At 43.6% G+C, this 27,437-nt stretch overlaps 3 protein-coding genes across 6 annotated transcripts in view; 2 read left to right on the top strand and 1 right to left on the bottom strand.

Moving 5' to 3' along the window:
- Window positions 1-2,996: 2,996 nt before the first annotated feature.
- sprtn (SprT-like N-terminal domain) lies at window positions 2,997-7,878 on the bottom strand. 2 transcript variants are annotated; one of them, XR_011077552.1, is made up of 6 exons: window positions 7,305-7,878; window positions 6,943-7,042; window positions 6,302-6,430; window positions 5,107-5,401; window positions 3,608-4,915; window positions 2,997-3,391 (listed from the first exon to the last, which is right to left on the bottom strand). XR_011077552.1 is itself a non-coding variant. In XM_068577769.1 (5 exons), exons 1-5 carry the CDS (start codon window positions 7,634-7,636, stop codon window positions 3,954-3,956), a joined length of 1,818 nt encoding a protein of 605 aa, XP_068433870.1. In that variant the 5' UTR covers window positions 7,637-7,878; the 3' UTR covers window positions 2,997-3,953. The 2 variants fall into 2 exon arrangements, 1 of the variants encoding a protein (XP_068433870.1); XM_068577769.1 differs by having other exon boundaries at window positions 2,997-4,915.
- A 300-nt stretch (window positions 7,879-8,178) lies between these two features.
- Window positions 8,179-12,669, top strand: exoc8 (exocyst complex component 8). Its single transcript, XM_068576464.1, has 4 exons — window positions 8,179-9,422; window positions 9,845-10,098; window positions 10,532-10,780; window positions 11,421-12,669. The coding sequence occupies exons 1-4, from the start codon at window positions 8,273-8,275 to the stop codon at window positions 11,826-11,828; spliced, it is 2,061 nt and encodes a 686-aa protein (XP_068432565.1). The 5' UTR covers window positions 8,179-8,272; the 3' UTR covers window positions 11,829-12,669.
- A 4,228-nt stretch (window positions 12,670-16,897) lies between these two features.
- The window catches only part of LOC137785525 (tripartite motif-containing protein 67), a 47,768-nt gene continuing 37,228 nt past the window's right edge, over window positions 16,898-27,437 (top strand). For all 3 annotated transcript variants that reach the window (XM_068576841.1, XM_068576840.1, XM_068576842.1), the window contains exon 1: window positions 16,898-17,801. In XM_068576841.1, coding sequence (XP_068432942.1) covers window positions 16,959-17,801 — 843 coding nt within the window. In that variant the 5' untranslated portion in view covers window positions 16,898-16,958. The remainder of the gene's footprint in view (window positions 17,802-27,437) is intronic.

The following is a 27,437-nucleotide window of genomic DNA, read 5'->3' as shown; positions in this document are numbered from 1 at the left end:
CTAGACAAGATATGTAACAATATCTCTGTTTATAATCTGACATGAGATACATGTATTCTTTTTAAAATTTAACATTTTTAAAATACTGATAAATTGATACACACTTTCTCTTTATATACATTATTGGATTTAAGAAACTCACACATATAATATTTTTAGAAATTGCACTTTTACACTTTGAATTAAATCTTAGATGACAAACTAGTGTGTTTATAAACACAACATGTGCAATGTCCTCAATAGAAGGTGTTCAGAATCATTTATTCAAATTCATTGAATAAGCTAAGGAATTTATGATCGGTCTTTTTTTGGGATGCCTGCCTATCTGTTTAATACAACATTGTGTCTATTGGAGTCCCTACAATAAAACTCATTGATGGGTTTCCCCTCAGCACAGTACAGACAGAGCGTCTGAGGTCATGATGGGAGTGTGTGTGCGCAGGACAATAGTTCTGAGTATAAAGGACAGATGGTGGGCTTCACGTCCCCCCCAGCCTGCAGCTCCGTCACAACAATAACACAACAATAACCTTGAAATCAACACACAAAAGCATCACACACGCTCCTCTGCAAAAGGAGAGAGTGCTGTACCACACACACACACACACACACACACACACACACACACACACACACACACACACACACACACACACACAGCGCACACACAGCAAATGGATGAGGCCTGAAGCCTGGTATTTCGAATCCCTCCATTGACATGAATTAAACCTGACTCATTTCCGACAGACAGCTAAGATGTAAACACAAATGCTTCCTGTACAAGCACCCAACCCAACAGCTTTTCATAGAAAAAATATTTTAAAAAGGTGATTCTAAAGCTGTGGAATAATTCAATATTTTCTGTATGGTATATTTACTTACTTACTTTCTTGGGAGTAACAGGAAGTTAATAGTTTACTCAATTCTGTTAATTTCAAGGCGCCAAACGTGTATTTAAATCCACCTTAAAGTAATTGAATGCTCAGTGTTAAATATAAACTGTGACTCCATACTCGGCTAAATAGTTCTGTTTTGAGACGAACGATGAATTTCTAATGTAACTTTTTGACGGTTAATACCGTGCTATCAGTCACCGGAGCATCATATGTTACATTCGCCCTTTAGAAAGTGTCCACGCTGCACAGATTAATCCGGCTCTCAAAACAATTAGCCATCAGCTGACAGTCCACAGCTGCACAGTTTAAAGAGACTGATCAAGGGCAATCTGTTTTGTGTGAGGGTTTTATGAGCAGACGGACCCCTCTTTAAGCTTTCATCATCACCACCACCACCATCATCATCATCATCATCATCATCATCACTGCCTCCTGAGATCAAAGGATTAGGCATGTGATGGTACCCCCTGGGGATGCATGTAACCATAGCAGGCTCGTGTTAATCTGCCTTGCTGAAAAGCACACGGGTTTGCATCACTTAGCGTCGGTCGGCTAATAATGGGCTGCAGATATCCGCTTATGTCTCTGCTGGAGAGCGATATCCTGCTCAAGACCCCCCCCCCCACACCCCAGAAAAAAAAGACAGAAAAAGGACCCCAGACAAAGGTTTCCCAAATCATGGCTGGAACAGCAGGCGTACACTGAACATGGCAAAGTATGGCAATGCCATCTTTGAGAGGTATAATGATTTATCTTATAGCATTAATGGTATCAAGAGACAATTCAGTTTTTAAATCAAAATATATATTCGCCATAATCAGTTGATAAATGACTCTTGCACTGAAAAAACTGGCACCTCTACCAGAACTAATCACCCCAAAAGTGTGCCTCCGTCCCATTGAGCCGCCGGAGACACATTGCGTTGAACTTGGAGCTATGCACCATTGTCAGGGGGACTCGATGGGCCCGATGGGGAAGGAGGCAGGGATGTGTAGGTGTGTGTGTGTGTGTGTGTGTGTTTGTGTGTTAGGAGGAGGTCAACTTCGTATATAGCGTGTCAGAATACAGCAGGTCAGGAAAGAGGAGTGTCCGGTAAGAAAAGCTGCCGTCATCGACATGAGTCTTCCTCTGCTGACCGGCCTCTGAAGGGAAAGTGGCCAGAATGAGGTCATTATCGTGACAATGGGAGTACACTGCTATGTTTTATAGCAGACAATCACAAACCAAACCTATGTAAAAGCAATGTTAACAATAAAAATGTCACAGAAACACAACCGCGGTGGGTTCAGGTCCAATGGAGACAATACTTTACATTCTCCGGCTGTGGAGGCACAAGATGGGCAAAAAAACGTTTTGTGTGTGCGGCCTTCAAGTGCTCCTTGAGTGTCAAAGCCAGTGGAAAAGTACTCAAGTACTGCACTGTGCTGTAAAAGTGTCATTTTGAGGTAAACTCCCGGCTGAGGGAAGCAGAAAAAACACATTTTGTGAACAACCTTTTGGTCTGTCAGCCTCCATCAGGTAAACACTAACTCATATATGACTTGTTGTGTTCTTTCACTCGCTACTTGTAAGTTGCCGACTTCTGGGCGCAGAAGTCGTAAAACACAAAAGGGGACATTTTCTTCTTCCCGGCTCTATTTGTTGCCTCAAAGTGTGAGGCACGTGCAGCCAGGCGGTAATCAGAGATGTGTGATCGGGCCGGCTGTGGTGATTGAAATGGGATGTGTGTGTGCTGGCGTGCTTTGTCACTTCCCCCTGGCCTCGCTCTAGTCTGTCCTGCAGCCGACGGTGAGGGTGTGGTCCTGATCAGCAGCTGGCCTCCAGCTGTCTGACCTCTGACCTCTATCCTCCCACCAGCTGTTACACCCACGTTCTGCCTGCTCCCTCCCCCCCGTCTCCAGTGCAGCTCCTCCCGCTGTGAACGGATCAGGGCGATCATCACCGTCCCGTCGCCAAGACGCCGCGTCGCCGAAACCGCTCAAGGCAGCGCTGACGCCGTGTATATAAAGCTGATGATGCACAGAGGTGTGGCCATTTATCATTTTTAATAGATACTGTCATTAGACGTTTGTTAGACACAGGAATGAATTATGTTCCATACAGAAAAGTATAAATATTTTATTTGAAAAGGAAATTTAAACATTTAACAATGTCCATGAAACCATGCATGTGAACGTGGAACATACAGCTGCAATTCTAAAATGTTGGAGCAGTAAAAATAGCATTTTGTACTTTATTCCTTTCTCTAAAAATAGAAAAAAAGTCAACAGTGTTACTAGATGACTCGGCACAACCAGATGCCCGTGTGCTGCCTGACCCTGCGGTGTAAATGCGACGTTGTGCAGAAATAAATAGCTGGCGGGCTCGAAATCTGATTCCCAAAGATCTGCAGAGGTCTGTCAGCGTCTCCTGCTGTCTGAAGGGCAGCTGTAGATCTGAGGTCAGACTGCAGGAAACCAGCTATCACATCCGCCCCCAGAGGAGGCTTTGATGACCTTTCCCCACACACACACACACACACACACACACACACACACACACACACACACACACACACACACACACACACACACACACACACACACACACGATCAAGTTACTGCTCTTCAGTTGCTGTTGTGTCTTTCAATAGGTTCTATGTAAAGAAGATCGATATGAAAATGTGAACAATTCAACATTGTTAAAACAAGCAGTTTCTGATGCACACAAACCTGTACTGGGCACCTGACAGAAGTCACTGGAATATCGTTTGTTTTGTTTTCGACGCCATTAAACGCGTCGCCTTTGGTACACTAAGGCATCAACTGTGAGACAGGCACTCGTCGCGAGAGGCATCGTTTTCTTTGTGGTAAAACAATTCCTGGGACTAAAAACTGTGTCCAACCACACATTTCAAAACCATTTCACTAAATATCCAACATCTCAAAGTTGAGTTGAGAAAGTCCAAAGGAGATTGGTTCAACGTCAGATTAACAAAAAAAAAACCCTCTCCGGACATTTCGGACGTGGATTTCATTGTGACAACCCTCTTCATCGTCTCCGGGTGCTCCTCCTCTCTCAGGAGAGGCAGGAATCCAGATGCTGATTGATCTTTGACTCCTGCACCTGTGCTTGGCACACTGGACAGCTGACCGTCACTGCAGAGGAGGAAGCCGAGGAAGAGGAGGGAGCAGTGAAACTATGAAGTCCCGCAGAGGAATGGGGGGAAGATGAGGCTGAGGAGGCCGCGGCTGTGGCAGCTCTTTGCTGCATTGCAGGCGATTTGGTCTTCATCGACTCCCTCGATGCGGCTGAATCGCTGCCTAATGTCTTCTGAAAGAAGTCACTGATGCTGGAGGAGCTCCTGTGGTCGTCCCACGGCCTCTTCCTTGATACCTGACCTGCACCAGAAGCCCCTGATGTGCCGTCACTAGTGGAATGGCTAAAATACTTTGACTGTGTTGGTTTAGCAGGGCTTGTTGTTGAGACTACAGAATGGCTGGATTTACTAGCACTCGGTTTAGATGCTGTGGGAGCGGAAGGTGAATAGTTATCTCGCTGTTTGGGGAAGATGGAGGATGCAGTACTGTTCGGCGAGGTCAGAGAATCTCCTTTATTGTCTGTGTTTGAGGTGGAGGATTGACCCGCTGGCCTCCTGATGCTTTGGCCGTTGAAGAGCTCCTCGATGGACTTCTGTTTGATGTGATCGGCTCCTTGGCTACAGCTGATGTTGCTGTGGGGTTTTGGGATTCTCACGGGCGAGCCATTGATGTTGACAAAAGCTCTTGTGTTACCGACGGACTTCTTTACAGGGTGCTTCAGCCCCGTGGTGGTCCGAGGCAGTCCTTTGTTTTTAAGACCGGGGCGAACAGGAGAACCGAGACTTTTAGCCGGAGACGGAGGGGTGAAGAGTTTCTTCGGAGAATAAGGTACTGCTGGTGTTTGAGATGGGGAGGATGTGGATGACTGTGATTGTCCTCCAAGCAGGAAGCCTTTGCCACTAAATGGGATTATGTTCCTTATGTCCTGTGATCCAGAGCCTGAGAGGGAGAAATGGAGACATTTGAGTCAGGCAGCAGACTTTTTAACACTTTGCTTTAAAGCGATTCTCTAAAACACGTAGTGAGATTAAGTCAACATAAAGAGCTGCTACTCAAACCATATTGTTATCCGCCTGAAAGGATTTACAGCTATTACAGCAGAACATACACCAGAGGAACGAGCTCATCACCTGTGGTTGTACTTGACGGCTTTTCTTTTCCAGAGGCCTTCTTCTCGGAGCTCTTCCCATCCTTTTTACCGTCCTTCTTGCCTTTTTTGCTGTATCCTTCGGGCTCCTTGACTTTGATGTAGGTCCCTCCGCACGTCCTCTTGTGGTCCGCCCACCAGGGATCCTGAGCAGACGGAGCCCGGTTCATGGCCCTCTTCACAAACCCAAAATAGGGCCTGCGGTTTTGACACGGCCCGTTGCATTTCCACCAATGTTGCCGATACACATCAACCTCATCTTGGAAACTGTGGTAGATCTGACAAGAGGAAGAGATGAGGAAGAGATGTTTCAGAAGTTTTTCATTAATTTTTATTGCAGTCTCTGTAAGAGTCTGTCATAAATAGGGTTACAAAGGGGCGGAAAGTTTCCGGTAAATTTCCGGAAAGTTTTCACGGAATTTTGGCTCGGGAATTTTGAAAAAAAAAATGTGGTAACGTTTTTTTGCAAAAGCATATAACAAGGAACTTAAATGTAGTTGAGAACAAGACTATGCACGCCGAGCTCAGCTGGACCCTGAATGCAGCTGGTTGGGAACATTGTTTGTCAGAAACATAAACGTAAACATAAAACGTTCTGTTGTTTTTGACGTTTTTGTCATCAGTGTTGCGTCTGAATGTTTTAGCCCGATGCCTGGCTGGTGTGAGAGCGTTGATTTGCGTAGAGGCCAAGAGCGGTATTACAGACAGATAGAGATTTCAATTATAGCTCACAACATATTGAAAAAAAATAACTGAACTCGTTCATTTTTTGGGGCTGTGAACTTAGTTTCAATTTTTTTAATTATGAACTTTGAACTAAACTAGTTTATGTAGGTCCAGGAAAAAAGCATTTAAACCTGAAAGGATTCAGGGAAAAACACTAAAGAAAGAAATTTGTGTTGGGGGGTTGTGATCATGCGGAATACACCTTTTTTCATTCAATGTTCATGTTTTCGTTGTTCAATGAAAGAATAAAGTTCGACTCACAAAATGACAAAAAGGTCAAAAATGTAATTTAGTATTAATTTACCCCAAAATTTCCAGTTTATTCCTGTTAATTCCCGTATATTCCCGTTTATTCCTGTGGAAAGTTTCCAAGTTTGAAAATTCCCGGAATTTTGCAACCCTAGTCATAAAACAACATAAGCTGTAAGCTGCGTAATAGAGGATAAACCTACAGAAATCTTTGTCCCAGTGGCATCGTTGATCCGGTTCATGTGCTTGCAGAACTCAGGGCCGTGACCGTCTCGGTCTCTATTGTTCTGCGTCACAAACAGCAGCGCATGAATCATTTCATGAAGGAGGGTCTGTGGGAATGAAAATAAAACAACAAATATGTATTAACCCACTAAAATCAGCCCAAGTTGCATGTCCAGCTCCTTTTCACAACACACATCCACATCTGGGACTTTCGAGCTAAAAGCAAAATGTCTCTGAAATTAAAAGGAAGGGTTTATTTTAGGAAGAGGAATCTTTAGTTTATTCCAAGAGACCTAAATCTAACGTTCTCTTGCTAGTTTCTCAAGAATACAAACCCAGCCTCATAGCCGGTTTAAATATTCTAAATATTTAGTTTGTTACACCACTTATCCCACTATTAATAAACCTTTAAGCCTGATGAAAAGCAGTTTGACAAGTGTAAGTGATAAACTCATCCATGTGGTATATCAGTGTTCTTCTGATCTTACTTTCTTTCACAGAAAAAGATTTCTATTTTGATGCAAATCATTCTCTCTTTTTTTTGCAAATTGAAGATTTGGAGGAATTGTATAAAATACTTTAGTGGCTTAAGCCAGATTAATGAAATGATCCACCTCACCTCTACCAGGTCTTTTCTTGGTCTGAGCTTCAGCAGCGGCTCACTGAGTCGGATTGAACACAGACCACCTCGGCCCTCATAGGAGCACACACCAGCACACCTGCAGAAGAAGACAAAGCAGAAAGAGCACGAGACATTAGAGATCCGACAGCTCTTTCACAAGCCCCACCAGAAAGACCATAAGCACCCAGCAGCACTGGTTTACTTACATGACACATGTCTTTCTATCCGATGTCTACACCAAACCCCCATACAAAAAACAGACTTTTTAGTGAGGGCAATGCTGCACCTAAAAGCCAGTGTGTGTTTTGGCCTTTGACAACAACAACAACAACAACAACAAATCAGAACAAGTGTCTTACAGAGTCATTCTCGGGCTCCATTTGACCTCGACACCATTGAGTTTTCCATAGAAGAATGTGTCGTTGAACTCCAGGAACATGGCTCGGACATCGGGGCTGGGGTCCAGCGTCTCCCAGGACGCGTCCACGATGGACAGCGGCCTGTCGGGCCCGGCGGGCGGCTTCCAGTAAGGGACAACGTCGCTGCTTCCTCGAGCTCGCTCCACTTTACGTTTCTTGCTACTGTGTCCAAAGCCGTGATCTTCAAAGGTGTTGGACGGATACGACGGTGTTTCGTATTCATTGTCGAACTGCTCCTGAAGCCGAATAGCGAGCAACAAATCCTCGTCCATTACAACGGGGACGTTGAAGAGGTTGTTGTTAGCTTGCTGAAGCTAACTAGCTAACGTAGCTCAGACAGTGCTCTCGTGCACACGTGACGGGATCAACTGGAGTCAATGTACAGTCTGAGATGTACTACATGTACAGTTACTCCACTGGGTTTCATGACTCCATTAAAAACACGAATTTCTTCATGTTGGACGAAGACGCCACTGCTAACTGACAGCCCCAAGCTGGCGCCAGCCCTTGTTGTGCCAAGTCGTTCACAATGCGACCAAAGTACATCCGTTAAAGACTTCAAAATAAAACTTCTGAAATAAATAACCGATCTAATCTTTTTAGGGGAGGTGCATGGTTCATACAGATGTTTTGTAGGTGTATATTTTAAGTAATCAAAGTATGATTGTTGGTACTTCGTGTATTTTTCGTTACTCTGTAGGATATACTTATGCGTTCAAATCTAAATCGCTCTTGTTTTGACATGTATGTTAATTTTCTTAATCCCGTGACATCACAGGGTGGTGACCGGTTACAACTTCCTGTTTGGGTCGAAAGCGGATGTGAACAGATGAACGCTTCCTCTGTCTCCTTTTCGTGACTCGTTTGTCAATATTTCGCCTAAATAAGTAAACGCACGCGACGGAGAAATGTCGGAAACGGGGAACCGACTGCGGAAGCTGCTTGAATCGCCAAATTTCGACCCACAAAATTACGTCAAGCAGCTGTCACAGCAGTCCGATGGCGACCGAGACCTCCAGGAGCATCGTCAGAAGATCCAAAACTTGGCCGACGAAACGGCCCAGAACCTGAAGAAAAACGTCTACAAGAACTACCGGCAGTTCATCGAGACGGCCAAAGAGATTTCGTACCTGGAGAGCGAGATGTACCAGCTGAGCCACATCCTGACGGAGCAGAAGAGCATCATGGAGAGCATCACTCAGGCCCTGTTGTCCACAGACAAGGACGAGACCTCGAAGGAGATGCAGGCTGCCTTCCCCAAAGAGACGGAGGAGCTGAAGCAGAGGACGCTGACCTCGCTGCTGGAGAAAGTGGAGGGGGGCAAAAACATCATGGACACCCCAGGGAGGCACCTGGTCTACAACGGGGACCTGGTGGAATTTGACGTGGACAACATGTCCCCCATCCAGAAGGTGCACGCCTTCCTCATGAACGACTGCCTGTTAATCGCCACCTGGCTGCCGAACCGCAGAGGCACCGTGAAGTACAAGTACAACGCCCTGTACGACCTGGAGAGCTTCGCGGTGGTCAACGTGAAGGACAACCCTCCCATGAAGGACATGTTCAAGATCCTCATGTTCCCAGAGAGTCGCATCTTCCAGGCGGAAAACAGCAAGATCAAGAAGGAGTGGCTGGAGATCCTGGACGAAACCAAGAAGAACAAAGTCTCCAAAGAGCGGCACAAGAAGGAGGAGGAGGTCCCGGCGTCCCCCGTGAGGGCCGAGGTGTCCACCAACCCTTTCGAGCAGGACGATGACGAGCAGGCGAGTGTCGGGGAAAGCGTGGACCTCAGCCTCGAGTGGATCCAGGAGCTGCCGGAGGACCTGGACGTCTGCATCGCCCAGAGAGACTTCGAGGGCGCCGTGGACCTGTTGGACAAGCTCAACGAGTATCTCAAAGACCAGCCGGTCACCCAGAGGGTCAAGGAGCTGAGGCTGAAGGTGGACGAGCGCGTGCGACAGCTGACGGAGGTTCTGGTGTTCGAGTTGTCTCCGGATCGGTCACTTCGTGGTGGACCCAAAGCCACCCGGCGGGCCGTGTCCCAGCTGATCCGACTAGGTCCAACTACGTTTTTTTGTTCTTATTAATAGGCAACATGCTCATAATATGTCATATATGTAGTATATATGTATAATATACATGCAGAAAGTTTAGGACATACATTGGATTATTTGGAGAAGGTTCATCACACTCTCACCCTGAAGAAAGACTTTTTTTGAGTCTCCGCCAACCCAACCAAAGTATTTAAAAGAAATCACAAAATGTCACATTGTATTTATTTGTTTAACTCCACAGATATCTTTTCTGAGACATGTATCTCCCTAAGATATGTTCTTAATGTTGTGCCATCCTTCTCCCCACTGTCTCCAAACCCATTCCATTTATTGCAATGGAGGAAACTAAATTCAGTCAAAAATCAGCCATGAACTCCATGTGATGAAAACACATTCGATGTGAATTGTTTTCCGACTGTGTTGCAGGCCAATCCACCAAGGCTTGCGAGTTGTTTCTGAAGAACCGAGCGGCCGCGGTCCAGACGGCCATACGCCAGCTTCGCATAGAAGGAGCCACGCTGCTCTACATCCACAAACTCTGCAACATCTTCTTCACCAGTCTGCTGGAGACGGCCAAGGAGTTTGAGATGGACTTTGCGGGGAACACCGGCTGCTACTCCGCCTTCGTGGTCTGGTCCAAATCGGCCATAAGGATGTTTGTGGACGCCTTCAGCAAACAGGTAGGTAGAGGATAGGACGGACAAGGTACAGTCTAGTAAATATGGAACTTTGAGGGTCATAAAAGATGCTTTAGTACCGATACCTGTGATAGAAAAAGTAAAATGTACAAAAAAAAACATGGGAAAAGGGTTATATTGCTATCTGGAAAGAAAACACAACTAAACTGCAAGTCAGAAGTACAATTTAAGCCGATACTTTGTGTTAAAATATAAAAAACACTAAGCTCAAAATAGAGGAAACTATTGTCCTTTGACTTGATTAACTTGCAAACTACCTGACAATCTTATTTACCGGTTAGATATAAGGTCATCGTAGGCAAGTAAAACATGAGCACTAGATGTAAAGTCTTTGTAAAGCCCACGAAAGTCTATTTATTCTGGTCAAATTGCAGAGATTTATCTTCATAAAGGGAATTATTTTGCTCCTCATCAGGTGTTTGACAGTAAGGAGAGCCTGTCGACAGCGGCCGAGTGCGTCAAAGTGGCCAAGGAGCATTGTCAGCAGCTGACCGACATCGGCCTGGACCTGACCTTCACTCTGCAGTCCCTGCTGGTCAAAGACATCAAGGCGGCCCTGCAGAGCTACAACGACGTCATCATTGAGGCCACCAAGCACCGAAACTCTGAGGAGATGTGGAGGAGGATGAACCTCATGACCCCCGAGGCGCTGACTAAACTCAAGGTGGATGCTATGACGCTCTGCCTCTTGTTTGCTGCCTTACTACATGTTATATGTTGTAGTTGATATGTACATATATAAAAGAGTTTATATGTAGTTATATGTACTACATACATTTTATAAGTAGTAAGCATACAGTAAACATCATCGTCAGAACCTTTTCCATTGCTGCCCCCTCCCTCAGCAACTCAGACATTCTCCATCACTCACCACTTAAACCTCTCATACTTTTTCATCATTTGACGATGTTTGTTGCCTTACTACGTATGTATACTATATACGTAGTAAGCCTATATGTTTACATGTAGTTATATGTACCATATTATCTGTACCACATACATTTGATATGTTTGCTACCTTACTAGATTTTATATGACCGTAAACTAAATATCTTTGGATTTTTAAATACAAAAACACAACATTTTAAGTTGGAATTTGGGACATTTCGATAGGTATGTTTCACTATTACCTGTCATTTTACAAAGTTAACACTGATTGAATAATTGAAAAAAGAATATGTACTGAAAGTACTTTGTTCTGGTCCAATTTGCTCGGTGTTAATAACAACGAATGTTTTAACTTCCACGATTAAAGTGTTTGTAGATCACCGCTAACAATGCAATATCGATCCTTTTCTCTGCAGGACGAGATGCGCAGCTGTGGCGTCGGCAGCTTCGATCAGTACACTGGCGATGACTGCTGGGTGAACCTGAGCTACACCATCGTGGCCTTCACGAAGCAGATGATGGGCTTCTTGGAGGAAGGCCTGAAGCTCTACTTCCCCGAGTTGCACATGGTGCTGCTGGAGAGCCTGAGGGAGATCATCCTGGTGGCCGTGCAGCACGTGGACTACAGCCTGCGCTGCGAGCAGGACCCGGAGAAGAAGGCCTTCATCATGCAGAACGCCAGCTTCCTCCACGACACCGTGCTGCCGGTGGTGGAGCGGAGGTTCGAGGAGGGCGTGGGCAAGCCCGCCAAACAGCTGCAGGACCTGAGGAAGAGCACCAGGCCGGTTCGAATCAATCCAGAAAGCACCACGTCCATGGTGTGAGGTCGCAGTAAAAGATGGAGGCCCGGGAAAAAAAACACTATTGCTCTTCTGCTGACTGTTGTGCCAATTAATTTAGGTATAACTGCTAGATGTTGGTTGTTTTGAGATTCGTACGACAAGAAAAGACAGAATGCGTCTTGGACAACAGCGGAATACGATACCTCAAGAGAGGTAAACCTCTATTTGTACCGACTCACAAAAATTGCCTTTGGATGTTAATGCTAATATTGATGAAAAATGATCAGATCTTTAAGAATTGACCCATTCAAAGTGTCCCATTTCTCAGTGGAAAATCCCTCATCTAGAGTTGAGTTAAGCACATAATTTGGCACATTAAAGTGTGTTTTCATGTCTGTGTGTGTGTGTGTGTGTGTGTGTGTGTGTGTGTGTGTGTGTGTGTGTGTGTGTGTGTGTGTGTGTGTGTGTGTGTCCGTGTGTGCTGGTGACCACGTGCACACACATCTGTATTATCATGCAATGAATACAGGACAGAGCAGTTGATGGGTAAATTTTCTGATCAAATGGGTTATGTGCAGTTTTGTGTTACCCAGTTCTTTACACGATTTATTACAAGTCACTCTCATCTCAATGGATTGTGTGTGTGTGCTCGCCATTGGGGAAAAAAAAAAAACGCAGTTTAAAAGTTTTTAAGTAATATATGATGTTTGATTCTGAATCACTCAGCTTTGATTTGATGCTACTGGACCGCCGTTAGACACTAAGTAGCATTCCAGCATAAGACTGATGGAAAGGGATGACTGAAAAGAAGACGCACTGGTAAATGTTCACTGTTATATACTTAAGTTTGTGTTGAAGAAAAACACATGAAATTAAATAAAGATCTTCATGCACAATCTATGTTTTCATGTCTGTGTTCCTGTTCATTCTGTTTTAATGTAGGGGACCATCACAAAATAGTCAAAATCATTTTTCAAAAAGTGAAGATTGAGCATCATTAAATCCATTATTAGAAAATGGAAGGAATATTACGCCACACCAAAAAGGCCGAGAGAGGACCAATATTCACATTGATCAAAATCTGTAGCTCCCAAACGTTTTCTGTCAAGCCACAGCCCTCTTCAATGCAAACGCTTTGAACAATGTAAAGACACGAGCAGTAACCAGGGGAGCAAGTAGACTTTATTTTAACATAACTTCATATACAACTGTGTTGTCCCTGCTATGATGAGTCAACACGTCAAACTTTGAATCAAAATGTCTCCACATGTAAGATGTATTTCTTGATCCTTGTTTCTTGGCGCCCTCTTGTGGCGGCGCAGAACAGTCCTTTGAATGTTATGACTGATTGAAGTTGTGGACATGTTCAGGAAATCTTTCATAATCCCGTTTTGTTACTGAAAGTAACTAATAATCTAAAATTGGTTATGATTCATGAATACTGTGTATAGCTCTAGTCTGTATTTCCTTGGAAACATCCTTAAAGTCCATATTTTCTGGTTATTTCCTCCTTTGTGAAGTGTATTTGCACAAGAAATCTGTGCATTCAACATCCTGTTTTGCTGGAAAATATTCTAAATGTAATCATTTGACATATCTGCCTTGCAGTTGTTCCTGCAGTAAAACCCGACTAAACCAATTCGGCTTGTGTAGTTGCAACATGAAAATAGAATTGCCGCTCTCTCTGTTTAAGATATTTCCCAGCAGCGCCGAGCTGCCACGCAGGCAGACTCAGATATTTTTAGACTCCGTTTGTGATTCAACACATGATTGTTCTCTCTGCTTCACAGCTCAACTCATTATAATCTCTGATGTGATCGGGAGCTCTAGGAAAGCCTCGGGTCGGGTGAAGTTATCAGCTTATCCTCGGAGAAGAAGCATCAAACTGGTGGGATTATTGGAGAGGAATTCAGTCAGTCAACACTCTGAAGGACTATACAGGGCATGAATAGATGGTCCTTTGGATTCTTCATCAGCAGAGACTAGCAACAAAAAACATGTCTAATTGTTTACACACACACACACACACACACACACACACACACACACACACGAATATAGAGTGACATATGTATTGTTTGTGGAAAAGAAACTGACACATTTGCACTTAATTTATTGCTTTATTGGGTGTAAAACATATTTACTTACACTATAGAAACATTTATTGTCGCAAAAGTTGTAAGTATCTATTTCTTTTCTACATTTTTATACACTGATGTAGATTGATAGATGTATACTTCATTCATTCCAAGGGGAAATTTGTTTGTGGCAGCAGCAAGCAACGTTACATAGACGACCAAAAAATACTTAATAACAAAACAGCAGAGCGTATTAAGACAATTAAACAAAAGAAACTGCATACATTTACATAAATACTCAAAAAGAGATTCATTAGATTTATTAGCATTTTATGAGTATTATCAGCATTCGAGTCCAGAAAAGATGCACTATGGAAAATTTAGAATTTCCAATTGAGCTGCATGTCTTTGGATTGTGGGAGGAAACTGACTTATATTCCTTTTTATTCATTCATTCATAGACAAATACTGTTACTTTACTATGCAGATTTAGATCAATAACAAAATAGGATCAACAAATATATTATGATGTTATTATTATACAATGAGAACTTGTTGATCCCTGATGGTTAATTCAAAACTGCACTTTTGACATGAAAGGGAAAAAAGGACAGAAAGGGTAGCCTAAATGTGTATTCTCCCCTTGTGTGGTGTTCGGGTCTGTGGGACCCATTTTCATTTTTTATCAAAAGAAAAATGACACAATTCATTATTTTTTCAAACTCAGACTCATTGGCCTCGGCTCATTTTGTGTGAAGGACATAAACCAGAACATTTTCAATGACTACACACTTTACACCCCCTACACATTTATATCACATGTGTTTGGGTCCACTAAGGGTGTGGACATCCTGTCCTGCTGTCCTGTTGATAAATACAAGCACCAACACCTGCCTGCTCTCACATTCCCGCTCATTTTAGCCTCCATCTTGCGTGAACCAATCTTTATTTGCACATACTCAGCTGCAAATTGAGGGTAGGACACAATAATAGCTTTGCCCGTCTGGTTCGTTATCACAACTGATCAAGATGGCCAAAGGATTCTCTGCTCAGAGGGCCTTGCAATTGATTTTGGAAGAGAGAGAGAGAGAGAGAGAGAGAGAGAGAGAGAGAGAGAGAGAGAGAGAGAGAGAGAGAGAGAGAGAGAGAGAGAGAGAGAGAGAGAGAGAAGCTTTTGATGATGATTGAGAAGAAGAGGCTCCAGAATGTGAGGATCACATTTTTTAAAGTTCAGAGTCTGACAGTGACTTTGAAGAAGAGGAGATCGAGCATCAGATAGTTCCAAAATGAAGACGAGCACCAACCCGTCAGCAGCTAGCAAGTGAAGAAATATGGATGTAAAAAAAGTGTGACATTGAATGTTCTTCTGGAATAAAGATCTGTGCTGCCTGTGATGCCACTTCCTCGTGTACTTGGAACTTACATGTCTACGGGGAAGCCTGATGGAGGAGCCACTGATTGATTGATTCTCAATGTGATCGAACGAAGGTAAAGGGAAAACATGAACCATATATACTGTTGATGTTGCTTGTAATTGAGATAAAATAATCATCTGTTGAGTATTTGAACATACATGAATGTACGTGAATGTGTTGAATCAAAAACAAAAAAAATGCAGCGGGTCCACCCACGAACACTGGCTGAACAACAAACATATGAACACCATGAAGGGTTTGGCAATGGAAATGTTTCTTACATTGACTTCTGCATTCCTGTCCTAGAGACAATTTACCTCCAGCTCCAGCTATCACACTAGCTGCAGTGATATGAAGCATGCCTTGTAATATGTTTATGAGTACATGTCCTCAAAATGACTGAATCAAGAAGAATCGCAGCTGTAACTTGTAAAAGAGTCCTGGATTGTGATCAAGGTGAAATCCGGTGTTGCAAGTAATTGCGTTGGTGTGTGCATACTATATCCTTTCAAACCATATTAAAAGTCAGTGTTTATTTCACCGATCTGAATCCCAGATAGTGGGACGCTTGCAGGGATACAAGAGCTGTCACAGTGGGTGGTATTAATGCTGCGCCCTGAGGGGCTTCAGTCACAGCGGCTGTCTGGTCAATTGAACATTTAGCCAACACAGAGAGCTAATGTCACACAACACAAAAGGTTACAAGATCGAACAGACCTGAAATCCCCAGCCGGTCTGAGCATCTGTCTACTCTGAGAGGATCGAGGATTTTGACATTCATTACTTAATGCTCACAGTTTTATGTTGGTTTGTTGCATCTTTATTTGGTACGTGGTAGTTTTGTCACAATAAACATTTGTCTCTGACGGGCAGGACACATGCAGAGTATCATGTCAATATACATTATCATCACTATTATGGGTTGACATAATGATCGACAATCAATGCCTTTCTCTCCCCTGTACCTTCAGAACGACGGAGGATAAAAGACTCATTTACATCTAAATCTTATTTTTGCTTAATGGTTAACAGTCTTGGCTCTAGGAGTTGTAAACAGACTTTCAGTAGTGAAGAAGTACATTTATTTTCAAGTACCCAATTTTAATAATATACTACTTACTAGGGGTATACTTTTACTCCATAAGAGTGACTATGACTATACATTCAGTCACTATTACTTTGAGGATTTCATTTTTAAATTCAAAAGACACTTTTGAGTGTGATGCATTGTTCTCCATTAAACCTCTCTTTAGCCTTTCCTTAATGTTCACTATTCATCTTTCTTAGATTGTAAAAAATTGCCATAAACCTTTTATTGACAAAGCACTTACAACGTTGTTTACATGATTGAACGAGGATTACAAATTCATAAATCAGGGACTGCATTGACATGAATAAATTCAGATCATCGCAATAGTATACAGATAATATTCTATAATATACGAGAGTGACGATTATAATAAAACGGATAAGACAACACACTTAATAGCCGTGACAGTCAGGAGAGCTGTGGTTTTTTCAGAGCCTTTAAATTAACTTCATCAATCAACTCGAGCCACAGTCCCCGCCCCCTTTGCGCATGCGCAGAGCCGCTTCGGGAGCTGTCCGTGTCAGTCGGTGCTGGAGTGCTTTCGCTGAAGCTGCTTCTCCTTCCCGGTCCACCGAAACCGACGGGAGCGATGGAGGAAGAGTTGAAATGCCCCGTTTGCGGTTCCCTCTTCAAGGACCCCATCCTCCTGCCGTGCTCCCACAATGTCTGCCTGGCCTGCGCTCGCAACATCACCGTGCAGACCCCGGAGGGGGAGACGCCGGTGCAGAGCCGAGCCTCGGGCAGCTCTGACTACGACTACCTGGACATGGACAAGATGAGCCTGTACAGCGAGACGGACAGCGGCTACGGCTCCTACACGCCGTGCCAGCTCAAGTCTCCTAACGGGGTGCGGGTGTTCCCGCCGGCCAACCACCACCGACACTGCTCCCTCACCTGCCCGCTGTGCCACCGGAGCGTCTCCCTGGACGAGCGGGGGCTCCGGGGTTTCCCTCGGAACCGGCTGCTCGAGGCCATCGTGACGCGGTACCAGCAGAACCGCCGCTCCTCCGCCTCCTCTTCCTCCTCCTCCTCCTCCTCCTCTTCTGCTTCCTCCACAGCGGTGAAGTGTCAACTGTGCGACCGCAACCCGGTGGACGCGACGGTCATGTGCGAGCAGTGCGACGTCTACTACTGCAACGCCTGCCAGCAGCGGTGCCACCCGTCCCGCGGTCCGCTCGCCAAGCACCGCCTGGTGCCGCCGCCGAACCGAGCGGCGGGAGCGGCGAGCGGCGGAGGCGGCGGCGGCGGCGGCGTCGGCCAGCTGCCGCCCGCGACCGCGCGGAAACCCGCGACCTGCGTGGACCACGAAGCGGAAAACTTCAGCATGTACTGCTACAGCTGCAAGGCTCCGGTGTGTATGAAGTGTTTGGAGGAAGGGAAGCACGCCAAACACGACGTGAAGACGCTGCCCATGATGTGGAAACAACACAAGGTGACACACACACACACACACGCACACACGCACACACACACACACACACACACACACACACACACACACACACACACACACACCCTTTCATAAACGCTAAAAGCCAACAGGCCTATGGCTTTTAAAGCAACAATTGCAGTATTAGCAAGTGGCCGAAGTCCAGTCCCAAAGCTGTATGACTTACACAAGCTCTCTCTCTCTCTCTCTCTCTCTCTCTCTCTCTCTCTCTCTCTCTCTCTCTCTCTCTCTCTCTCTCTCTCTCTATCTCTCTCTCTCTCTCTCTCTCTCTCTCTCTCTCTCTCTCCCTCCCCTTTCCACACAGACACTTTTGCACATCTTTGTGTCTATTAAAATACACTTGCCACTGTGTTACTTGCTTTAACATGCTGCTATTTGCATGTTTGTTGACCATATTGTTCATGTACATTTTCAGATTTTGCTATGTTGAAATGATGTCATATTACTAGTATTTTTTTGTTATGCACTTTTCACCGAGCCAAACTCTTGAATGTGCAATGTGCTTGGCAATACACATTTCTTATTCGGATACGGATTCTGATGCAGACACACACACACACACGCACACACACACACACACACACACGCACACACACACACACACACACACACACACACACGCACACACACACACGCACACACACACACACACACACACTGTTCGGTGCATTTGCAGGAAAACACCCCCACACATATTGCCTGATGTGCCTTACTGGTGTTGAACAGCTTGTCAATCAAAGCCTTCATTTTGAACTGTTGAGTCATTTGTTAGTTACTAGCTATGGGCATGCTTTCAAACCAAATACAACCTCGTCTGATGTGCATTCATGGTTATTTAAAATTGTGCTAACTGTATACTGTAAAGAGAGAGAGAGAGAGAGAGAGAGAGAGAGAGAGAGAGAGAGAGAGAGAGAGAGAGAGAGAGAGAGAGAGAGGGAGGATGCTATGAGGTGGGAATGTAAGTCCCGTGAAAAAATCCCATTGCAGTGCAGTGTTGAGTTTACTGTATGTGGAGCAGATTGTAAATCAGAGAGCCCTGACTGATTCACAGAATGAAATAATTACTGGAGGCGTAAAACCCTGGAGGCGTAAAACCCTGGTGTGTGTGCAACGTGAGTCATTCCTTGATTAGGTCACACAGCGTTGTGTTGCTGTTTCATGCACTACAGACTCACATGTGTGTGTGTGTGTGTGTGTGTGTGTGTGTGTGTGTGTGTGAGAGAGATGTCGGTAGTGACTGTAGTGTGGGAAGCAGAGTTTGATGTATTTCCTCAGGCAAGATCTAGACAGGAATAAAAAATGACAAAAAAGGAGGCTTTTATTCAAGTTTGAACAAATATGGTTTGAAAATACTTTTAAAGAACACCACATTTATTGAATTGCTCTGGTTACTCGATGTGATCATTTTTATATGGCATGTATATCAAGTTTTATCTTGACAACGTTTTTTTACACTGCTCTCATTGATATTCCAAAATACAAATTTGCTAAATAACACTACAAAGGTAGCCATTTTTCCCAATGAGTACTTTTACTTTAGATTTTTTTTTAATATATTAGCTATAATATAACACTTCTGTACTTTTACTCAAGTAGAATTATTGACTTTTACTTGTAATGGAGTATTTAATCATTGTGGTACTTTACTTTCGTAGAAGTAAGATTGAGTTGTGTGCTTTGGGAGAAATGGAAAGTGTGTCCCATTTTCTTTTGTATTGTGCATGCTATAATGATTTGAATGCATAAATTTTCCATGAAATAGCTCGACAAAACCCTAAAATATTCTGGTTTACAGATAATCCAAAAATTGAGCTGGTTGGCTTAACTATTGTGTTTTAAAGTTTGCTCACTCTGCCACAAAAGTCAACATTATGCAGGTGTTGTCTCAGATTTATGGAAATCTGATGGTGAACAGTATTCAAATTGGAGTTGAATTAGTGTTGTGGCACTCTGGATCGGTCTTATATTCCTTTGAAGCATATTTACATTCATGACACAAGAAAATTAATAAAAATGATTTCATCCACTCAAAAATGAAGCATAAACCCTGTGTTTCATCCAATCTCATCCTTTTCCCCCACTCTCCCCCTCTGCCTGCCAAAAACCCCCGTCTGTGTCATTAAAGGATGACTAACGTGATTGATGATTTAATTCATTTTTTACTGACATATTTCATTAATTTAAAAGTGTGCTACGGGGTTGGGTCTACTCCTCTCAGGTCACAGTGAGATCCGACTTGACAGATCTCACTGACAGATTTGGTTGCATAAATGCTGATATGTGTAGCATTTTGACCAATATCATTACCATATTCATTATGATTATACTGGTGAAAAGTAATTATAATTAAAAAGGCCCTAAGGGCAGTAATCAACAAGGGTTTAAAGGAAAATCAATACCACTGGTACTAGTATTTAACGCGCTGCAGGACTCGACAAGCCCGGACTGCTTGTGTTTAATAAAGCATTTTATAAGGCCATCAACATCATCACATCCAGACTTCAGAAGTGTAAATGAAAAGACATTTTTGTCTGTCTCCTGCTAAGTGGGTCATCGGGACTAATCTCTCTGTCTGTCTCTCTTTCCGTGGGATTGGAAGCCTCCAGTCATTTATCTGTCACACGTTTCAGCCTCTTCCGCCTTCTTCTCTGGCTTTCACTCCGTCACCTTGTATGTCTGCCTCCCTTTACCTCCCCCTCCCTGTTTCTTATCTACTCTCTCTCTCCCCCCGCCCCCCATTACCCACCTACTGTCCTCCCCCTCCGGCCCATCCTCCATCTTTACCTCTTTCACCCTGTCCCATAAATGAACCGTGAAAATCCCATCAGAGTACAGGAGTGGGAGGGCGTCGCTAAGTAATGAGCAAGAGATGGCCGCCACTTAGTTAATATGGTGTCCTCCGTGTTGAGGGAGATCGATGACCGGCCGTCTTCGAATACCTCTCGGTCGGCACTTGCTCGGGCTCCAAGCAGCATGAGCCGAAATGGCTGTTGTTGTTTTTTTTATTGAAATGTCACTCAGAGCTGTTTTTCACTTAGGTAGGCAGCACTCTCTCCCTTTTTTGATGATTCTGGGCGTGTTGCTGCATTTTGTGAGCATCCTTTTCCTTCGTGTCCTCCGCCTTCTTCCATTGTTTGAAATGAAAATGCTTCTTCTTCTTCTTCTTCTTCTTCTTCTTCTTCTTCTTCTTCTTCTTCTTCTTCTTCTTCTGCTTCTTCTTCTTCTTCTTCTTCTTCTTCTTCTTCTTCTTCTTCGTCCTTTTTACTGCTGCTATGCTATGAAATCAACTTAACGTCCATCAATCCACATAACCGTGTATCTGACTTTGAGCAAATTGTTACATCCTGAATGATCACGTATCCACGCAATGTTTTGCAGCATTTGTGTGAGGGGGTTCCTTGCAAAATTAAATGTGTTTCATGCTTTACAAATCCTTTTGAGAATCAACTAATGCAGAGAGATATCAAAGAAAGACTGTTAGATCATCATTGCATTTGTTGAAAGTCAAACACGAGTACATCATAGAGCAGCCCAGGGGTGACTATCCCACTCCTACACACCCACAGGGACTCAAATAGCCTCCCCCCCCAGGCCCCACACACACACACATACACACACACACACACGCTCACACACGCTCACACACACTCATTCGAAGGGCATAAGTATGCAGATGAACTTTCGTCGAGGGAATGCAGAGGAGGAAGCACTGATCCAGTTTCCTCTGATCAGTGAAGCAGAAAACACACTGTCTATTTAAAGCACACACACATACGCACACATGTGTGTGCGCACGTGTATTTTTGTGTGTGCATATGTGTGAGCCAGCTCAGTCCAGCAAAGAGCAGCTGGCTCTGGCACCGCACCGAGTTAAATATTAAAACCCACAAATGCAGAGTTGCTGGTTCTCCTGCTGCTGCTTGTTTCAGTGTTTGCGTCGTCATCTTCAGATCCTTTTAGGTTTGAAACGGGACTTCTGGCATATTCAAATATGTGCCTGCGCATCTTCACTGGACAGCAGAAAATGTTGCGTGCCATTAACATGGTAGAGAAATGAACTTAAAACAGCAATGTGTGTTTGCTGCCATCTTGATTCTTATTGGATCAGAACCGCCCCCTCAATTAACCACTCAAATTAAGGTTAAGATTGTGCTCTTGGTTGAATATTGACTATTTAAATTGTCAAAAGTGACTTAAAGCACAAGCGTGTTTCCTTTGTCAACATTTTAAAAAACAACGATCGCTCCCAAACCTTCAGCGCTAAACCTCACTGCCATAGGACTGGAACCTCGGACTCCCGTGTCAAAGTTGTCTGCTTTGTACGCCCTCCATCCTCCCTGAACACCACCCTGAATGAATTGTGTGTGCTGGAAAAATGTTGCACAATTTGCATTGGGAATAAAGTATAAACATTAAAGAACAAAAATGACACAAGTCCATAACAATTCCTATGAGGCAGGGTTGCTCCAGCGTGTAATTGTTGGATGCGTCTAACCCTCATGAACACCTTTCACCTCCTCGCTCTGTTGCTTCTGAACAACTTTAAGAATCAACACATCTGCCTCTTCTGCTTTTCCCAAAATAGATCCTCTTTCCTGAGCTGCTAGTCTTCTCCTTTGGCCCGACGTCTTTTTAGAATGACAGTGTGGCGCCTGAAAGAGTGGACCATTACTAATGAGTGAGGAACGATGTGGGATCTGCATACAGCACCCAAGTTTAATTGCTCCCTCGGTATTTTGAGCCGCTCCGGCGGGAGGCCACTTAGAGCCATGTCTCTGCTCACTTCCTGTCTGATTTATCTTCCTGTTGTTCTTCTGGGATTTGTACATTTCTGAACCTAAACTGTTTTTGTCGGCTGCTTTAGACAGTGAAAAAAAGCGCCTCTAGTCGCGTCTCACATTTCCAAAACACGAGCTCACAGACAAGACGTAGGGACTCATATATGAGTGTATAGTCTGGCTTCTTTTGTGTTCATTCCAGTCCACAATTTTTGTCATCGTGGCTTTGACAGGCTGACATATTTTGGATCAGTCTTTCACCAAACCTGATGGACGAACGCTGTCATTTGCTTCCACCCGACCATTATTTTTCTGAGGTTTTTTTAAAGGGGCAAAAACATGGCGGCTATTTTGATAACAGCCTCAACTGATTCTCTGGATGTTTTGCGAACATCTCCCAGTGGAAGTTGAGCTTACAACTGCACTTTTTTTTGTCCTCTCCTAGGCGACTGTAACACTGTCCAGGAATATAATATATCTAAGATGTTAAGTAGAGTATGTTGGTGAAATGTGTTGGCAAGTTCCCAGAAACCTCAGCTCATAAGTGCTCATGATGAGATGGAGGAATAAAATACCAATGCAGGTGGTAAATTAGCACTAAAGATTTTAAAGAAGCTAACTGATTTTTTTTTAAAATGGGGCATCCACCAATTGTGAAGTAGAGAAAAAGAGAGTAAACCAGATGGTCAGTGGGCAGATGATGTGGATTTGTTCTGGTATAGTAACATGAGTCACAAACAACACAGTTGGTGTGGAAGGAAGGCTGGTTAGTACCAGCTATTGTTTATCCTGGAGAACGCGCTCCAGATTCACTGATTAGACATTTGTGACACAACTCTGCCCTCCATTCGGAGAAAATGAGGTGAATAATTAAGACAAAGTCTAACATTGTACAGTACGTCCCGTTTTCACAGGGGCCCTTAAATGTGGCATGTTTCATTTACATTCACTGGTGTCTCCAAAATGCGTCTCCCGCTCAAGATTTGTCACTTCCTCTCATGTCAAATCATTTAATATTGACAGTAAACATTGTCTCTCGCTTGTGTTCTCGTCCGCAGGGACTCTGACAAAACATTTTGACAAGCGTGTTACTGTCTGAGCTGCCTGCGGCCCGCTCTCTGTGATGCAGTTTATTTCTGTTCATGAAACTTTCATGTGGCTACCGCACTGAAGTATTGAATACCTCATTAATACGTCTTTGCATTTACGTATAACATCACAGAATCGCGATGGCAGGCGAGGGCTGTTTGAATAGTAAAAAACTGATATTCAAATATGAAAATGAATATTCTATCATGAAGAAAAGCAGCACTGTCGTCGCTGCCTCGCGTGCACTGAATAATCTTTCATTAATTGAAAAGGAAATGTCACCTTTTGTCGAGCTGAACGATGAATAAATCATCAACAACTGTAATGATGACGGAGAGAGTGACACCGTGTCACCGCTGGGTCAGAAATAGTTCACTGATAAAAGCATTATTATCAACACGGCTGAGGAGTTTGCACAGACAATTGTTTTTTAAATTCTTAAGGTCCTAAAAATATACATTTAAGTAAAACTCAACCTTTGTTTCATTAAAAGGGGAATTTAAGAAATTATGTAAAGTCAAGAAAATGTCTCCAGAGGGTTAAGATACATTTAACGCTTGACTTCTGTCTTGAGAGGGATTAAATAAGTAGACCATGAATATGACATTTCAACATATTTAAATGTTATCAGACTCAGCGATAATAAAACAGAGGAACTTGTGTAAACAGAAAACTGAAAATCGGACCAATAGGCAGAATCGATAATGGCAGAAGAGTAGTATTTTTGGGGCGCATGAAAGTCGTAAATGTACTCGTGCTTTTTCTTTCTCCTTTAAAACCAGACTTAGTAGGAGGAAGGTTGTGATTTAAAAGCAGAGAAGCAGCTTCTGATCTCACTCAGACTACAGGTCAGAAAGCGAGTTTGGAAAGTGACTCATGCTCCAGTAATAACCATCTCCATCAGCTCCTATTTCCTACAGATACAGTATATTATGCTCATCGTATGAGACAGTCCGAACATGTTTCAGTTTTAATGGTGTTAGAAAAAAAAAAAACTGGTCACCTCATATCATGTCTTGATAAGAGCAGAAGATAAAAACACTGTTCTGATTTTGCGCGTGTAACCAGTATACGTAATATCTAATATGTCCTTTGTAATGGAATTCAGCGCCTCGGGCTGCATTACAAGAAATTACTACAATTTTATCTGCAAAAATATGTGCTTTCATCTCCCGGAAATGCCGTTACTGAGGCAATTAAGAGCGAGAGCCGAACTGTGCCGACTAGCTGTGCCTGACTAACCTCATTCCAGATGGCAGCACGCCGACCATGACAGGTCAGCCTTACTCGCCTGTTACCTCGGGCCCAGCAACACACACACAAACACAAACCAATATGTAGCACAGGACTACATGTTGTGCTGTTTCCTTTTATCAGCCACTCATAGTCTCCTATTAGCTTCACATCTGCATGTGTTGAACATATTTCTTTCCAAATAACCTTGACTGTTTACGTCTGATGGTGTATTTGATGTAAAAAAAGTTTAGCGTGAGAAAGAAGTGAGCTTACCGGACGTCTGTAGACCGCTCCTCATCTCTGCTTGAGGCCCGTGGCTACATTAGCCGCTACTGGCATGACAACCTCAAATCTCCGAGCCGTCAACCGTCGGCAGTCGAGTTGCATTGTGGCTTCACGCGCCGTGTTTTGACGTGAAAGAAGAATCCATGGATTAAAAAACACAATCATTCTGGACAGTTTTCAATATTGAAAAACAAGTCAGTCAAGTTTATAGTGCAATATATAATGCAAAGGCAATTCTAAATAAATTAAGTACTCTTTTTAAGAGGTTGTAGGATGTGGAAAATCCCTCAAACCAAGCCTGAACCCGGAAATAATGGTTGACCTTGTGGTGACCGGATTTATGTCCTCACATGGCAGCTCTGTGCCTCTGATGTGCTCCTCACAATGTCATGAACACACACACACGCGCACACACACACACGCAAACACACACACACCCATACTGGCACAGCGTAACTCAAGGCTGTGCTGCTGGACTTGTGTATTGAATGTAGGTTAATGCACACTTTACACTACCTCTCTTCTGGCTGCAACGCAGCGGAGAGACTGTGCAGGAATAATGTGTGTGTTGCTGTTGTTAACCCAGTATGTGTGGGAGAGAGAGAGAGAGAGAGAGAGAGAGAGAGAGAGAGAGAGAGAGAGAGAGAGAGAGAGAGAGAGAGAGAGAGAGAGTTTGTGATCTATTTGTGGCAGTAAAATTGAGTGCTGATGCCAGACCTCTAAGGAAAGTGTTGGTGGACATCCGATAGTGGAACAATGAGCTTCGTTACCATGGTTACAAGCAGCTACTCGTTCATTAGGAAGCCCGATAAATTAAACATCAGACTACATGCTTATACATGAGTATTATGTGAGTATGCTGGCAGCATTATGCAACTGCTGTATTTGCAGTGAAGAGACTGTATAATTATGAAATCAACAGTCTCAAACAAACCTAACTTGCACTTGTTTTGTGGCTAATACGCCCATGGCAATCTACCTCCGCTCTTTATTTATTAATATGGAAGATGCCCATCTCAATTATTGATTAGAGGGGCTACTCTCCTTTACTCTGCAGCCCTTTTGTTGCGTCGCCGATCTCTCTCCTCAGAAGTTCACACCCAGGAGAAAAAGTCAGGGAGATAAAACGCTGCTTCCTCCTGGAGCTCGTTCAGACAGTTCTGGCTGTAGAGCCACTCATGCATGCCACGGTTTATCTAAGACGACTGGGGAGGAATCTATTCCTCTGCAAGGGATGTGACAGTGTTGTGTTCTGGTTGGCTGCCAAACTGTGAAAGGTCTCATCATAGGGAGAAAGAAGAAGAAAAGGAAGCATTTGATGCTGCTTTCTCTCTCTCTCTCTCTCTCTCTCTCTCTCTCTCTCTCTCTCTCTCTCTCTGCGGGGACTAGCTTCTGATAAATTGATAAATAAAGGAACATGAAGTTGAACTTGAGCTTCACATTGTACAGTGATGCATTAGCAATGTTTTCGTTCATAATATACGGGCACACTCTTTGTTATGACTATGTAGTTCATGAGTATGTAAATGGAGGTGAAGCAGGCTTTTGCACACATTAGAGCATTGAACCATCTCCTATAAATATTGATGGTTTACATATAGATGGTTTAAATGCTTCGTATAACAATTTTATCGGGCACCCAAGGCTTTCTGCTCTGTATGGAGATTAACTTCTGCTCCACATGGTTTTCTGGGTTAGGGTTTGCAATATTTACAAAACACGCTAACGTGATACATATAAACATCAGCGGTTTCACCATTGTTTTGGCAATTATGTGAGCATGTTAGCATACGAGGATGTTAGCATGAGCATGCGATTATGCGAACATGTTAGCATGTGAGCTATGTTAGGACGTGATTAGCATGCGAGGATGTTAGCATGCGGACGTCAGCATTCAGCTCAAAGAACTGCTGTGCCTCAGCACAACCTAACAGAGCTGCTAGCATGGCTGTAGTCCAGTGGCTTTTGTGCAAGTCATTTTTAGCATTATTGCTTTGTCTTCTCCTGTGAATTATTATGTTGTAAATCAGGTGGAATGACAGTATAATCTTGACTTTAAATGCCCTGGAGAAATCTCTATATATCTGCTGTTAGTCCCACATATTAGTCCCAGTGAGAATTTAAACATTGTTTTACATTGAAAGCGCATTTCGCTGCTTGAATGTAGTAAAAATAGCCACTTGACTAGTTGACGACACAGGACCAATACTGATCATCCTGAAATATGTAT

The sequence above is a fragment of the Clinocottus analis genome, unplaced genomic scaffold (assembly GCF_023055335.1).
Source record: "Clinocottus analis isolate CAN_PGR_092001 unplaced genomic scaffold, fCliAna1.0.p SCAF_15, whole genome shotgun sequence".
NCBI lineage: Eukaryota > Metazoa > Chordata > Actinopteri > Perciformes > Cottidae > Clinocottus > Clinocottus analis.
The sequence above is the reverse complement of the archived record's forward strand: the minus strand, read 5'-3'. Positions and strand labels throughout refer to the sequence as shown.